Source organism: Camelus dromedarius, chromosome 27, assembly GCF_036321535.1.
Source record: "Camelus dromedarius isolate mCamDro1 chromosome 27, mCamDro1.pat, whole genome shotgun sequence".
NCBI lineage: Eukaryota > Metazoa > Chordata > Mammalia > Artiodactyla > Camelidae > Camelus > Camelus dromedarius.
In genome coordinates, this window is record NC_087462.1 from 20,180,990 (window position 1) to 20,197,052 (window position 16,063).

The 16,063-nt window shown below is 50.6% G+C and overlaps 1 protein-coding gene across 1 annotated transcript in view; it reads right to left on the reverse strand.

The window, feature by feature from the left end:
* Positions 1-1,512: 1,512 nt before the first annotated feature.
* SH3PXD2B (SH3 and PX domains 2B) overlaps positions 1,513-16,063 on the reverse strand; it is a 99,282-nt gene continuing 84,731 nt past the window's right edge. The window contains exons 12-13 of the mRNA XM_031438260.2: positions 15,432-15,557; positions 1,513-8,164 (exon numbers count right to left, since the gene is read on the reverse strand). Of these exons, the coding sequence (XP_031294120.2) occupies positions 6,581-8,164; positions 15,432-15,557 (1,710 nt within the window). The 3' untranslated portion in view covers positions 1,513-6,580. The remainder of the gene's footprint in view (positions 8,165-15,431; positions 15,558-16,063) is intronic.

Sequence of the window (16,063 nt, forward strand, 5' to 3'; positions counted from 1 at the left end):
TTCGCCTTTCTGAAAGTCAGCGCCTTCATATCCGGAGCATTTTGAGGATGAAACGAAAAGTGTGGGTAAACTGCCCTGCAGGCCTGGAACGGGACGCAGCAAATGCTCACAATAACAACAGTGACGTTGGTAGTAATAGTATGAAGCACCATTTTTGAACACTTACTGCGCCAGGCTAGGTGATGAGACTGGTCATTTCTTAGAAGTGGTGCCTACAGACCATTTCCTCACAGTGTACATTTTAAGGATGCAGAGTCTTGATTCCGACTTTCAGGGGATGCAGCCCTGGGATGGATGCTTTGACAAGCTCCCTGCCTAAATCTTACGGTCACTAAAACTTCAGAACCATTGATGGGAAGGCAGGGGTGGCAAGATGGTGAGGAGTCACACCTGGACCAGATGGACATGATCTAGAGAAGGAACGGATGTTAAAAACTCCGGACTGGGAGAAGAGCAGCCCCACGATGTGAGTCTGGGACCCCCTCAACGCACCATGACCCCCTAAGAGGAGTGGAGTGTTTGCCGGTGTGTGCACTGGCTCGTGCCTGGTGTGGCTTGCTGAAACAGTGGAGAGGGAGTGGTGAGTGTGCCAGTTCCAAGTGAGACCTGAAGGAAGGTAATGGGTAAAAGACCCCAGAGAGACGAAATAAGGTTTGACTCCTGACCGTGGTCCAGTTCCCATCCCATCCCATGAGGCTCAGGAGCCCCTGCACACCCGCCCTGGGAAACCCAGGCCGCTGTCAAGGCCAGCTGTATTCTGGTGCCTAAGCACTCTTGGTTTGGAAGATTTGCAAGAAAATGCTCCCAAGGCAGAGCCTAAACCTAATGATTTTTCCTTCCTATGGGAAAAGAGATTAATATATGAACGAAGATTATTCCTAAGTAAGGTGCACCAGAAGATCATTGCTTTAAACTGTTTCCTCTAAGCTGGGATGAACATTGTATCTAAATTTTCCCCTTTGAAGTTCTTCTGTTCAGGGATTCTGCTGGTTCTAGTCTTCTCTTCCTAGGAAGGCGGGGCTCATAGTGTCATTTTGTTTAAAGATTCACCTGGGACCAAGAAGACTCTACATAGGGAGTTGGTTTTGCCTTGGCTGTGCCCTTGGGAAAGTAATAAAACATCAGGCAACGCCTTCCACTTTCCAGGAGCTGACGGCTGAGGCAGTCCCCGTGGCCCAGCCACGGATGCACCCCACACCCTCCTGCCCATCGGTAGGCAAGGCCAGTTACAGGTTCAAGACTCTCTGGACATGTGACATTTTCTACCTTTAGGCACACAGCTGGGAAGATGTGGGAGACACCCAGCGAATACCAGCTTTCTCTTGGTTTCTGGACATTGTAGTTAAAAGAATTCAAGTGCACTTGGGCACAGAGAGAGGGGTCACCCCTATTTCTAGGCAATGTCCAAACAGGTCACATCTGCTCTTTGACTCCAAAATTCCAGACTAAGATGCCAGGGCACAGAGCCAGGCATCCTTTCTTCAGCCAAATAACATCCGTACACACTGCATCTTCACAATGAAGCTTGAAACCAGTCAAGCACTTTATTTAAAAAAAAAAAAAAAAGAAAAAGAGATGTCTAATGGTAAAGTGGATAGTCTATACATGCTACAGCTAATTCATTGTTCACCATCCCTCCCCCCTCACATTATATAGCCTTGTATGTGTATGTGTGTGTGTCTATTAAGACAAAAAACATCGCCAAATCTGTCAGCTTGCCAAGGGTCTGAGGAGTGCTGAGACATCCAGGGATCACCCTAGAGAAGACACGAGGTGCTGGGGTGGTGCTCAGAGTCCACCGTTCCCAGAGGGATGTGAGAAATGGCCCATTACTTGGTGGCTCCCTGCAGCAGGAAATGTGGGTTGCAGCCAAGGTGACCAGTTTGTTATCACCCCCATGAGAGTGAAAGGGGCCTTGTTAACAGTTATGTAGGCACAGTGGTGCAGACAGGCACACACTGGGGTGACACGTGGTTACCTTAGTCGTGTTAGAATTGCTTATCGCTGTAATAAGCCTGGTGGGGCCCACCTCCTCTTGCACGTTTATGCAAGACTTGAATGTGAAGGCTACTGGCTGCGGCACTGGGTTTGGCCTCTTCAGGGACAACAGAGTTGGAGTCCCTTGTCCCTGGTTGGAGCTTAGAAGGCCTACTTTGGAGTAGAGGATAAAAAAAGGAAAGAAGATGGACTGTTGAAACATGATAGGGGGTTGGTAACTTGGCAGGGTAGCACCAGACATTGCCCCACGGGGCTGGATGGTCAAGTCGGTGGCAGGGGCCCTCCACAGGGGGTCCGTGAGCAGACTGGTTATGGAGCCTCCTGGTTTGAACTCCATCATAACTCTGTGACCTTCACGGGTGGAGGTCCACCTGGGCGTGAGAAGCTCAGCCCAGTTAGGAGCACTTCCTCCAGGCTAGTGGAGGGCTCCCCGTACCCTCAGGCCTCAGCACAAGCCAGTTCCCCACTCGTGCAGACCACACGGTTTGACAACAGGTAGTCTTTGGTCTATGGTGCGGTATGGCTGTTTGCAGCAAGAGCCCTGAAGGATGCGCCTGGACAACCAAGGAGGGGGCAAGACTGCCGCGCATGACTCAGGCTGTCAGGTGTCCACCGTCACAGCCCAAAGTGGAGGGCAAGACTTCCCGGGAGCAGCCTGACCCAACACCTGGGTCAGACACAGCGAAAGGATGGGAGCCAGGCCCTGAATGTTCCCATCCTTGGTGCTGGCGCGTCGGCAGCTGAGGGCAGGAGCAATTTCTTCCTCACTCAGTGCTGTGTGCTTGGTACAGGCTGAGTAAATGCTAGACTGTTCGTCCCTCAGCTTAAGCCAAGGGCCTTCCAAACCTTGGGGAGATCTGGCATGTGTCTTGCAAGGTGGCAAATTTGCTTTTCTATGTTCAACCTGGTAAGGGAATCCCCAGTGGGCCCAGAAGTGTTTTAAGGCCAAGAAGTTGGAGGAGGCTCTGTGGAGGACGAACACCGTGGTTGCGAGAAGCCTGATGGGGCTTGAGCAACTCCTGGGCGGGGCAGGGCACTCAGAGTGGTGCGAGCTGGAGCCCAGCTTCTCCCCACATCTCTTCTTCAGATAAGGATTTAACCCCACCAAACGGGCAAAGAAATTCCGAGTGAAAAACTTGAGCAAAGGCCTGTTTTATCAAGTGGTGGTCCTAAAACCGATTTTCCAAAGATCTGGTGCTCCCCCTAGCAGTAGGTCTGCCCTAAGTTGTAAGATTAGACAGTCATCACAAGCAAAGGACTAAAACCCACCCCTGCCTGCCTTTTTCAGGCCAGTGTTTGGCCTGTGACCTACTGACATGTGTGATCATGGGGCGAGGGGAGGAAAAACCAAAATTGGGCGGGGAGGGTGTAGCTCAGTGGTAGAGTACAGGCTTAGCATGCACGAGGTCCTGGGTTCAGTCCCCAGTACCTCCGTTAAGAAAAAAAAAAAAAAAAGAGGAAAAATTAATAAAAAAAAAAAAAGGAGAGAGGGTCACCTGCTTCTCTGGAAACGCCATGAATCTTTCACCACAGATGGCAGAGGAAAAGTCATGGTAACTGGGGAGAAAAAAAAGCCTGGATTCAAGTCTCAGCTTGGTCACTGTTTGGATGAAGCTGGGCACGGGACGTCATCCTCTGACCCTCAATTTTCTCACTACAGATCGGGGCTGACCCTAGGCACCTCACAGGGTGGCTGTGAGGATGAAGTGAAGGGAGGGAGTGTGCTTAAGCACCGGTAACCTGCCCGGGGCTTGGCACGGGAGTTATTCCTATGACCCTGGACATTTTCCACGGCGCTAACTCCAGGGGACTTTGCATATACTCCGTCCACTGCTCACAGAATGATGGCTACAGTCCTGGATGGTGGAAAACTGAAATCCCCAGGCGAGGACAGCTGGGGAGAGCCACTGGGTATCAGGACCCCTCGCCTGCAGCTGTCTTGGGACATGCCATCACTGTGGCAAAAGGAGCTGGAGGGGAGTGCCCTCAGGTTACAGATGTGTCCTGAGGAAAGAATGGTGAACACAGAGAAGTGTGGCTTCAGTACCATCAGTCCATGTCAGAATAATAATAATAATCAAAAGGCTAATCCTTTCATTTGCAGGAAAACTTTCTGCCCAGAGAAAGGCAGAACCAGCCCATCCCCCCCCAGCTGACACCAGGGGGGAGGGCATGAGGCCAAAGACAGGCCCCTTCAGTGGAATTTGCACACAAAAATCTAAGTTCTTCACAGCCAGGTGCGGAGTCACCCGCAGCCTGGTCTATGCCCAGCGCCTAGCACATAGTAGGCACTCACAAAATATTTGAAGAGGTCAGTGAAAGCAGAAAGAGAATCAGAAAAAAAAAAAATCTAGAGTTCTGTCTTTCGAAATGTAGTCAAATCCTGCACGTCGGCTTCGCAAATGGTGTTTATGGCAAAGTGGGTCAAAACCTCAGGAAAACGTGCATTGGCGCTTCTTCCCAAGTGAGGACCTTGGAGAGTAGGCGGCCCTCTCCCAATCTCTGTTCTGCCCCAGCTGCGATCTGCCCACCCCCCTGCCCAGGTGCTGGACACAGGGCCAAGGGGCCAGCAGGGCGCTGTGAGGGCCCCTCAGGGTCTGTCCCATGATTCTCGGGACAATGGGATGTACTGACCTAAAGAAGGAAGGAATAAAGATGCTACTGTGGATCAGGGGAAGCTCTTTTTCTTATAGAAGCATCCAGAGCTCAAGTGGTAGTGAGGAGGGGTGGGGAAGGGAGAGCAGAAGAGGACTGTTGGCACAGAAAGAAATCTTTGGCACTGCAGGCAGACAGTGGGCATCCCCAGGAAAGCCAGCCTGGTGGTTCCAGAAGCAGGGCAGCAGGTGAACACTCTGCACCAGAGATCTCAGGGGCAGGACAGCACCACTTCCTCTTGTCCTGCAGGGCAGGGTCGGGTGGGGTGCTGCCCTCTCACCCTGACCCCCGCCCAGGCAGCCTGGTCCACAGGCAAGAGCTCTGGGCTGGGAGCCAGAAGCCCTGGGTCCTGATCCTCGTTCTGCAGTGTGGCTGTGCCTCAGTGAACCACAGCTGTCAAAATGGGGGCAAGGGCTGCCCTGGGTTCCTTCCAGTGAGATCACGGAACGGGAGAATGCATGGGGAAAGGAAAAAAAAAAAAAAGGAAAAGAAAATCACTCTTCTAGTGCCGGAGGGGGCAGGAGGCAGCAGCAGAGGGACAGGAGGGGTCTGCCTGGCCCTTGGGTCCCCAGTGCCTCACAGGGCTACTGCTTACTATGTAGCTCAGTTTGCTGGAGATCCAGCTGCTGGCCCTTGAGCCACCAGAGCCCCTCGAGGCTGGCACGTGAGACCACGTCGGTTCCCTCTGCTCCATCAGCTCTCTCCCCCAGGGGCACCAGCACAGGAGCAGGAAACAGGGCCCCGGGCATCCCCCTGCATGGAGCAGCCATACAGGGTCCAGGGCAGCCTTCAGTAGATGCTACGATGAGTCGGAGGGGTGGGGGGTGGGGGAGCAGCCCCGAGGCCCCCTCACGCACACCCCAGGGAAGCCAGTTTGCTACTTGCTCCTGGCAGCCAGCCAGCCAGCGTCTCCCTCTCCCCTGCCTGGCTTGCCTCTTAAGGGGGGAGGGCACAGGCATGGAAGTCAGGCCAGCCTGAATTCAAATCCCCTTTCCTCCTCTTCCCAGCTAGTGTGCCTTGAGCCCGAGTTTCCTCAGATATAAAACAGGTACAACATTATGAAAGGGTTGTTGTGAGGGTTCGACACGAATGTGAAGTGCCAAGTACAGTGTTTGGCATCTACTAGCTACTCAGCAAAGGGGAGCTCACAAGGGGCGTGGCTTGTGAATGGTCCCCTCATTTAAACACTGAGATTCTTGCTTTAGGTGGGCAGAAGTGAAAGGCCCCCTCAAGGTGGGCTGGGGATTCTCGTTTAAAAGCCCTGGGCTGGACCAGAGCCTGCAGCAGGGAAGTGAGGCATGCTTGGAGCTGGAACCACTCCTTTTGACCAGTGTCCCAGCACAGAAGATGGGAGGCAGGATGGTTGCGTGAACCACCAGGCCCACTCCTGGGGCAGCTGCATCTGGCTGAACCTGAGAGGCCCATGGGCCTGAGGCCTCGGGGAAGAGGACACCTCCCTGGGATCGGCAGTGGAGCCGACTTCTACAGGATGAAGTTCTTTTGGGGACCAGGCATTTTGGAAATGGAGGGAATCAAGTCTCTGGACATCAATGGACTGGGTGGGGTGCTGGGGGGGACTTCCTCGTACTCTGCCTGATCCAAACAACAAGAGACCCTTTCTGTAGTTTCTCCAGATGGTGGGTTCTAGTCCTGGAGGCCTTGGAGAGAAATGGTCCCGCTGCTGGGTGGCAACGCCACTAGCCTTAAGGCAGAGATGCTGAGTAAACAGAAAGGGGTGTGGCCTCTGAGCCTCCAGCAGATGCTGTGATGGGAAGGATCACTCTCCACCCAGGGGAGGGAAGCAACCACAGTATTCCAGTCTTCCATACTTTGAAGCTGCGTGGAGGATGATAAGTTAAGAGGCATATTAAATACGTGGGTAAAGCCGGCAGGGACACGCAGGACCTCCAGGCAGGGCGAGAGGAGGCTACGGCTTCTTTCTGAGATAGTTGGAAGGAATCCACCCTTCCCAGGAGGGGGCCCCGCTCTGGACCTGGCAGAACCACCAGCCGCTGCTGTTCTTTTCCCGGACCTCGAACACCGTCCCCTCCTGGAAACTGCTGGTGTCATCGTCCCCTTCAAAGTTGGCCACGGCCACGTACAAAGAGTCCTTCGGGCCGTCGGCGTCGGGGAAGGGGGCGGCAGCCACTCTCTCCTTGTTTTCTCCCATCTTGCCCGTCATCCGTGGCCCCGGCCCACCTTTGCCTCGCATGTCATCTTGGCCCCCTGAGGAGTTGAGGAGAAAAGGTTTGGCTTTTGGAGGGACAAGCAGGGCCCGGCCTGGGGCAGGAGCTGCCTTGCCTTCGTTGGTCTCCCGCTGTGGCCCTCTGACCTCTGGAGGGGGCCCTCTGACCTCTGGAGGGAGCCCTCTGACCTCTGGAGGGGGCCTGGACGACAAGGTTTTCTTGGGGGGTGGTGGTCTGCGAGGTGGGACCACGGGTCTCTGCTGGGAAGCCTCTTGGAGGGGGACCGGCACATTCTTAGGCACAGGCTCTGCGGTCTTGGCTGGCCTCGGAGGAGCTCTGCAGGACACCTCCTTCGGGCTGAGCCCATCCTGTTTGCCTGTCCTGTCCTGGGCGCGGCCGGGCCCCTCCCCTGGGAGGAAGCTACGGCTGAAGGCCCCGTCCTGGCCTCCCACAGCCTGGTGGCTACTCTCTCCATCCAGCAAGGGTTTCTCTTGGGACTTGGCAGGCCTGAGCTTGCTCCTGAGGTTACAGATGTCCACTTGGTCTTCGCCCTGAGGTGGCTCTGTCCTGGGGGAAGGAGCTGGTTTTGGCCTAACCTGAGGTTTGGACTTCAAGAAGGGGTTCTGGGGGATGGCTTCCGGCTTCTCCTCCGGTGGGTCAGCTTTGGATTTGGAGATAGGTCGGAGGTTGGGCTTCTTCACTTCCTTGGCCAATACTTTGTGGCCACATTCCAGCCCCATCTCATTTTTCAGCTGGAACAACTTGCTCTTGTCAGCTTTGGGCTCTGGCTTCCTGCCGTCCCGGGCCGGCGGGGCGTGCTTGGCTGGAATCATTGGCAAGATCATGCCGGGAGGCTTGGGCGAAGAGCCCCTGAGCTGCTCCATCCTCTGCCGCTCCCGCTCCTGCAGCTCCCCTTCCGACTTGATGATGGATTCTTTCCGGGGAGGGAGGCTGGGCTTCTCCTCTGGGTCGGGGTCCGAGATCTCCTCGTAGCCTGCGCAAGAGGACATGTCTGAAGATGCCTTCCTCAGGACCTCCTTACCGCCCTTCCAGTCTTTGGACCACGGCATCCCTGAGTCCACAGCACCATGCGGGGCATCGGGCAGGGGCCGGGAGGGGCCGACGGCTTCACTGCCCGTGCTGTTCTCCATCGCTGATGCGTCCCCCAGCCGGAGCTGCGCCACCTCGTTGGGCAAGGGAGCCAGGAAGTTGGGTCTCGAGGCATTGCTCGTCTTCTTGTACTTGTCAATGAAGGTCGCCGGGGCCCAGCCTTCCTTATCTTCAATCTGAATGTACCACCAGCCACTCAAGTTCTTCTCGATCACCTGGAAGGGAGGGCAGAGGAAAGCTCGTAGTTAAGTACAATGTCAGGGCGAGTGGTCTGGGAGAACCCACACGCAGCTGGGGTTCTAGAAGCAGGGATTTTGTACTTGGTAGATTCCCAGACAACGTCTATGGTGGACCATCTATGGAGACCGCTGTGCACCAGAAACATCTTACATGGGGGGAGGTTCTTGTCTATTTTGGATTTTCTGAAAAGCAGTCCCTGAGATGAGAACTTGTACCTAATTTGAGAGATGATTTCAGGAAGCCCAAGTGAGGAAGTGGGGAAAGGGAGAGCCAGCGAGGAGGAGGTTAATGCTCTGGGCCACTGGGAATTAATCCACCAGGAATCGTCTGAGAAACTGTGCAGAATCAGAACTGCCCCACTGCAAGTGGGGACATTTATCTCCTGACTCCTAAATCCCCCCACTCCGGGACATAAATTCTCCCCTTTTCTGGGTGGTGTCCTCAGGCAGGCTTAGGAGGTGGGAATCAGTTAAGGGGGGCCAGGATGCAGGGCAGGCCACCAGCAGCGTCTGCTCAATTTCTAAAGAAGTTCAAGGCAAACCCTCAGCACAGCCAAAACCAGTCCTGATTGGTGCTCTTTAGGTTGAGCAACGAAGTTGCTGGCTGGCCACGCTGTGTGAAAAGCATGCAGAATGTGGGAACCACATTCAGCGCGTGCTGAGACACAGGGGAACTGACGCTGAAGGAGGTGAAACAAACTGTCAGCTCATCTCCCCTCTGGGATATCCACCCGTTGGGTGGAACAGTGGGTGGGAACACTTATGACACTTAAGATCTTATGTTTCCCATCTCCTTTCTGTTTAGTACCATATGGCTGAATTCACATGGGTGAAAGGCACACATGTTGTACGTTATGGGCTGAACTGAGTTCCTCCAAAATCATATGCTGAAGCCCTAACCTTTGTATCTTAGACCACGACTGTATTCGGAGACAGATCCTTTTCAGAGGTAAATAGGTTAAAATGGGGTTATTAGGGTGGACCTTAATCCAATGACTGCTGTCCTTACAAGAAAAGGAGATTAGGACACATAGAACTTACAGAATGAGGGATGGGCATGGATCAAGGCAGGGAGGGAGATGGCAGCCAAGGAGCGAGGCCTCAGGAGAAAACAAACCTGCTAATACCTTGAGCTTGGACTTCTAGCCTCCAGAACATGAGAAAATACATCTCTGTTGTTTAAACCACCCAGTCTGTGGTCTTTTGTGATGGCAGCCTGAGCAAACTAACACCCAGCAACACCCCAGCAGGCTCTGTGCACAGAAGAGCTGATTAATGATTACAACGGCGCTATGAGATGGGGATGGTCATCCCATTGCACAGATGCAGAACTGAGCCTCAGGAGAGCGGAGGAAGTCGCAGAGGGTCACGTGGAACGTCAGTGGTGGATGGAGGCGGGGATCAAAGGCAGGCTGGTGGGCTCCAGAGCCCCAGCCTTAATCACTCCCCGGCCCTGCCCCAGAAAAGGGGGCACTGTGTGGGGAGGAGCTGTGCTGGAGGTGGAGAGAAAGTGGGAGGGGCAGAGGCTGCACGGGTGTTTCTGCTGCTGTGCTCTGCTGCCCAGATCAGAGATGAAAGGCAGCCACAGACCCAGTGCAGGAGCACAGGGGGAGCCTGCAGAAGCCACACCACAAACCGGGGAGGGTGGTAAGAACAGCAACGCCCTCGTGCGGGGTGTCCGTGATAACCACAGACCACACTTGCAGCAGCACTTGGTAAATGCTGAAAGGCAAATGTTACCTGTTAGGATTCAACGATAGTGGAGATGACTGAGAAAGCAGGATGCACGTGGCAAGCATGCACTTAACACCTCCCCCTGGAGTCTCTCCAGCAAAGGGTACTGATAAATGGGAGCCCTTTCCGTGCGGGTGACCAGCATCTTATCAACACGTGGTAGCTCTGGTAACAAGTAAAGGCAATTCTGGGCACATGAGTCATTCGTGCATCCGTAAATTCAACAACTCTAACGCCAAGGACGTATGTGAGCAAATGAATATAGAACAGTAATCAAAATGAGATACATCCATGAGGATTTGCCAAGCTTACACTCTACTATATCCTTATGGCAGAAGTTCTAAACATTTGTGTTCTTGTTTTTTGTTTTGGGGGAGGTAATTAGGTATTTATTTACTTGGATGGAGGCACTGGGGATTGAACCCAGGACCTTGTGCATGCTAGATGCACGCTCTACCACTGAGCTACACCCTCCCCTTAAACATCTGTGTTCTTAATTATGATGTATGAGAGTTTCATTTATTAGAAGATAAAAGCTATTACAAATACAGGCATATCTCGTTTCATTGTGCTTTACTTTATGGTGCTATGCAGATACTGTTTTTTTTCCTTTTTTTCTTTTCTTTTCTTTTCTTTTTTTTTTTACAGATTGTGGATCTGTGGCAACCCTGCACTGAGCAAGTCTACTGGTGCCATTTTTTTCAATAGCATTTGCTCACTTCCTGGCTCTATGTCACATTTCGGTAATTCTCACAATATTTTAAACTTTTTCATTGTTATCACACGAGCAATGGTGATCTGTGATCAGTGATCTTTGATGTTACTGTTGCAAAAAGATTACGACTGGCTGAAAGTTCAGATGATGGTTAGCATTTTTTAGCAAATTAAGTATCTTTTAATTGAGGTCTGCATTTTTTTTTTAGACATAATGCAACTGCACACTTAGTAGACTATAGTATAGTGTAAACATCACTGTTACATACACTGGGAAGCCAAAACATTCATGTGGCTTGCTTTATTGTGATAGTGGCTTTATAGTGGTGGTCTGGGTCTGAGGTTGGTCTGTACAAGCAAATGCAAAAATCACAAGAACAGAGATGAAAGAAAAGAAACTGGGCTGATCTGGGTTCAAAGCCCATCTCCACCACTTACTAGCTATGTAACCATGGACATTTACCTAACCTCTCTTTGCCTCAGGTACATCTGTAAAATGGGCTGAAGGTACAGACCTCTTGGGCTTCTGTGGAGCTCAGTTATCAAGGATGTAAGGTACTTGGCACAGAGAGGTGCCTGTACCATCATCATCACCATCATTAGTACAACATGTTGTGAAGATACATACACTAGGCAAGGAACTAAGGTATTCCTTGCAGCTCCACTGCCAGAATGTTGTGGTTCCATTAATGAACTTTGAAGGCTAAGATGATGCTAATCCAGGAAGCAAAACTGGAGAAGGAAACAGAGGATACAGGATTTATCATAAGGACACTTGGTTAAAGCAAAAACTTTAGGAGCAACTACACCTTCAAGCCACCACGAGCAGAACCAATGCCGACATCATAGAACAATAAGGCAGATACGTTTCAAGGATGGGTTATATCTGTCCTTCCTGGAAAAGAATGCTGGTATGTGAGCTATTTATTGGCTTAGCTTTAGCAAAAACAGACAAAAGCCAGAAACAAGAAAGGGGAATGGTTTTCATTCAAGTTGGGGTAGTGTCTGGGAGGGAGACTCCTCAACATTTCCAGAAAACCCCAGGGAACTATTCACTCCTCACCGCACACAGAGTCAGCCCTCAGCTTCAGTGCCTCATCTATGATACCCTGAGCTGCCCTCGGTAGATTTCGGAAGGTTCTGAGCCAGGGAGTGGAGGTGCTTATCAGCAAACGTCCTGTTTGCCAGCATGACCAAACAGTGGTGTGCATTTGTACAAAATGTTGCAAACTCAGCATCTTAAAGGAGAAGGTTTCATGTTTGTTAACACTCTTGGAGGAATTAAAAAAAAAAAAACCTTTATAATATGCAAGCCAGACTTCTGGTTTCAAGATGGGAGATGGAGTGAACAGCAGTTTCCCCTTAATGCAATAAATCCAGGAAACAAAAAATGAATACAAAGCCAAGCTCAGAAGGTGGAAAGGGAGGAGTTAGTGGACCAGAAATTGTGAGGAGTCACTGATGGGCAGAAGCTGCTGAGGTGGGCCATGGCCCCAGTCTGCTGCAGGGGGTTCTGCTGCAGGAGGTGATGGCAGTGCTGAGGCCCCTCAGACTTTGAGGGGGTAGAACCTGGGACTAGAGAGGTCCAGGGGCAAGAAATAGAGGATTAACTGGGATAACATGGCAGAAACAGCCAGGCTGGTTGACTCCTCTATGCCCTTTATCCCATACCTGCAGGGCAGGCAGAGTAAACTAGTGATTGCTCACAAGTGAAAACAGGGAAAGAGTGAGCCTGGGTCTCAGAGACACAACACTGCTCAGTGGCTGGCTCAGCAGTCCCCCATCTGGCACTGAAACCAGTGGGAACCGACCAGCCTCCTGTGTACACTTCCCTTCCGGACTGCCTGACTATCCGCTGCCTCTTCTTCTATAGCCCAAGACAAGTACTAACATCATGAAAAGAGCTGAAATAAATACCGACACCATTGCAAAGGAATTACAATTAAGGAAAGAGATAATGAACAATAATATATCTAATATCCTTAGATGGAGATAGAAGGACATCAGACTCATGAAAGAACAGGCTATTATGAAACAAGAACAGGGAGCTATGAAAAAGAATCAGTAAGAGCCTTGGAAATAAAAATGGTAATAGTTGAAATAAAATAAGCAACAGACTGAATTGTTAAAGAGAAAACTGATGGGCTAAAAGATGGAGCAAAATGCTCTAGGAATGCAGTACAAAGGAATGAAGACAGAAAATACAAAAGAAAAGTTGAGTCAGGGAGAACAGGGAAAGAAGTTCCCATTTTTGTTTAATAACTGTTTCAGAAGTAAAGAATAAAAAGAGGGAAGAGAATCAATATTTAAAGTGGGAAATTTTCTAGGAAGACCTTCTGAGTCCTTAGATTGAAAAGACCCATTGCAGGCTGAGCAGGATAAAGAGAAACATACCTAGACGTGGTTCAGTGAAATTTTGGTATTCTAAAGACAGTGAGGAACTTCTGAGAGAATCAGAGAAATGACAGACAATAAAAAAGTATTATGTACAGAAAGGAGGGTCTGCCTTTAGTTAAGGACTGAGATACATGGCCCCATAGAAGCTAACAAAGGGTAGGGAAGAGACACTAATATGAATCAGGGAAGGCTCCCCAGAGGGAGCAGGTATTTAAAGAATGAGTTGGATTTTGATACGCCAAATTCGGTTCAGAAAATGACCTTGAGTGCCTTCCATGCAAAGGCAGGTGGAGGGCTAGGAGCTGGGTTAAAGGCAGAGAGAGCAAGAGAGGTGGGGAAGGGCCAGCTGGACCAGTGGGGTTCAGAGGAAAGCAGTGAAAATAAGGCTGAACAGCAGTGGTAGGAGGAACAGCCCTTGATGTGGAAAGATGTTAAGAAATAGACATACGTTTCATGTCAGAATAATGTACATGTTTTGCAACAGCAAAACGAGGGAATGGCGCACAGAATTATCTTGGAGCATAAGCAAGATGTCTCGTGAGTCTCTCTGTGGATTGAAGTTAGAACAGATTGGGAGGAAAAAAAAGAGAAGAGCAGATAAAAAGCCTTTTAGAGCCTTGGAGGTATTTCCACTGTCCCCTCAGTTTCTCTGTGAGGATGGAGATTTGTATTTTATAAAAATTAGTTAGAGAAGCTTCAGCTTAGATTCTTTAAACACTGCTGCAGACAGCCCTCCTTTTGTCTGCATGGATTTGAAGGACACTTGGCTGGAGGAGAAGTTTCTGGAAATGCTTGGGCAGAAATGGTGGTGAGGCCCATGATGCACCTTCAGGAAGCCACCGCCTCCTGGGCTCACTGGGCAGCTGCCCTGGGATGCGAGGGGAAGAGAGAGAGACAGGCAGGAAGTGTCAGGGATGGAGGGAAAATGACGGGTACATTGGAGGCTTGGAGAATTGACTACAGACCCTCAGGACTCATGCTCTGGCTCAGTAACCATTCATTTACTCCTTCCTTCCTTCATTCATCCAAACGTTCACTCATAAAAGAATGGCTCAATGAGCACCCTCTGGGGACCAGCTCCAATGCCAGGGTTAGGGGCAAGAATGAAGAAGAAAACAGTCCCTAGTTTTCTAGGTATTAAGTAGGAGGCCAGTGCGGAGACAGATTTTCACTGATTCAACAACATTTTTTGCAAACCTACCACGTGCCAGGCACTGCGCTTGCTGTGAGGATATGGGAGTGAAAAACAGATCTGGTCTCTACCCTCCTGAAATCCCCAAATATTCGCCAGATAAATAACAGGCTGTCAATACCCTTGGTTCTAATCTGGAGACAGACATAGGTTCAAATCCTGACTCTGCCACCTCCTTTTTAAAAAAAGATTCTTTTTTCCCCCCCTTTCTAACGCAGAGGCTGACTTTTTTTTTCCAATTTATTTTAATTTTTTTTTTAGGTTTACTAATTAATTATTTTTTTAGTGGAGATACAGGGGATTGAGCCCAGGACCTCGTGCATGCTGAGCACACACTCTACCACTGAGCTATACCCTCCCCCCCCACCCGTTTTCTGAGCCACAGCTTCCCCACCTGAAAAATGGGGATGGTCACAGTCCTGCCTCACAAGAGCAAATGATTTCAAGATACTGCTTACGACAAGGGTCAGCACCTAACTGCTATCCCAGGGCTTTCCTGGAAACATTGGGAACACTGGCAAGCTCTAATCCTATGAGAAAGAAAAGAGACATGAAGGGGGAGAAAGGATCTGTGCGGGCCTTTATGCAGGCAACAGAGCAGACAAGCCAAGGCGTGGGGCGCAAAGGACAAAGGAAAGGCAAGCAGGGAAGTAGGAAGTGATACAAACAGAACACAAGCCAGGGGGAGGGTACAGCTCAGTGGCAGAGTGCATACTAGCACGCACAGGGTCCTGGGTTCAATCCCCAGTGCCTCCACTAAAAATATAAGTAAATACGTAAACCTAATTACCCCCCACATCCCCCCCACCAAAAGGAGAAGAATTAAAAAAAAAAAAGCCAGTCATAAAAGACCACATAGGGTATGATTCCACGCATGTGAAATATGCAGAACAGGCTAATTTAGGGAGACAGAAAGTAGATTTGTGGTTGCCGAGGGCTGGGGCAGGGGGCTGAGAGGGGCTGAGGGGAAATGGGGAGTGACTGCTAACGTGTACAGCTGGGTGATGAAATGTTCTAACATCTACTGTGGTGGTGGCTGTGTGACTCTGTAACGATACACCTTAAATCAGTGAATTGTATATGGTATCAGAATTATATCTCAGTATAGCTGCTACAATTAAAAAAAAAAAAAGGAATATAGAAGTAGGAGGCGGTGCCTAGAATCAGGAATCACAAGTAGGCAAAAGGGACATCAGGTCCACTCACCTCGACCTTCAGGCCCGCCTGGAAGCTGATGCCATCGGGGATGGTTGTCTGGAACTCGGCAATGGTGTAGTACTCCTCCTCCACTTGGGGCGGGATGGGAGGCTTAGGCAGGTTGAGGCCTCGGGGCTGGTGCAATTAAACGCAGTGTTAAACCCAATAAAAGTCCATTCCTGTGGTGCTGAATGGGGGGAGGTGCTAAGGGACTGGGGCACACAGTCAACCTTGAGGTGGCACTGGTGGACCCATTTGGATGCTAAGGGACAAAACAAAGGGGATCGCTCAGATCGTGGTCTCCTAGACGGGTCACTGGCCCTTCAGTGTCAGGATGAGAAAAAACATGGGGCATTTGGCGACAATCAGGAAAATCTGGGAAAAGATGATACGCTCTGAACTTAAGAAGCAACAAGGGTTGTGAGAAGAACACAGGTCTGCAAGTCAGACCTGTCTGTGTGACTCTGGGCAAACCCCTTCCCCGTCGGAAGCCTCAGTTTCATCTCCTGCAGAATGGGGCTGCTAACGGTGGGGTCACCGTGAGCATTCAATGAGTTAACGTAGTGATGCAGCAAGCAGCACACGGCCTGGCCCCCACCAGGTGCTCAATAAATGGTGGACGTTAAAAAAAGAAGGCCCAT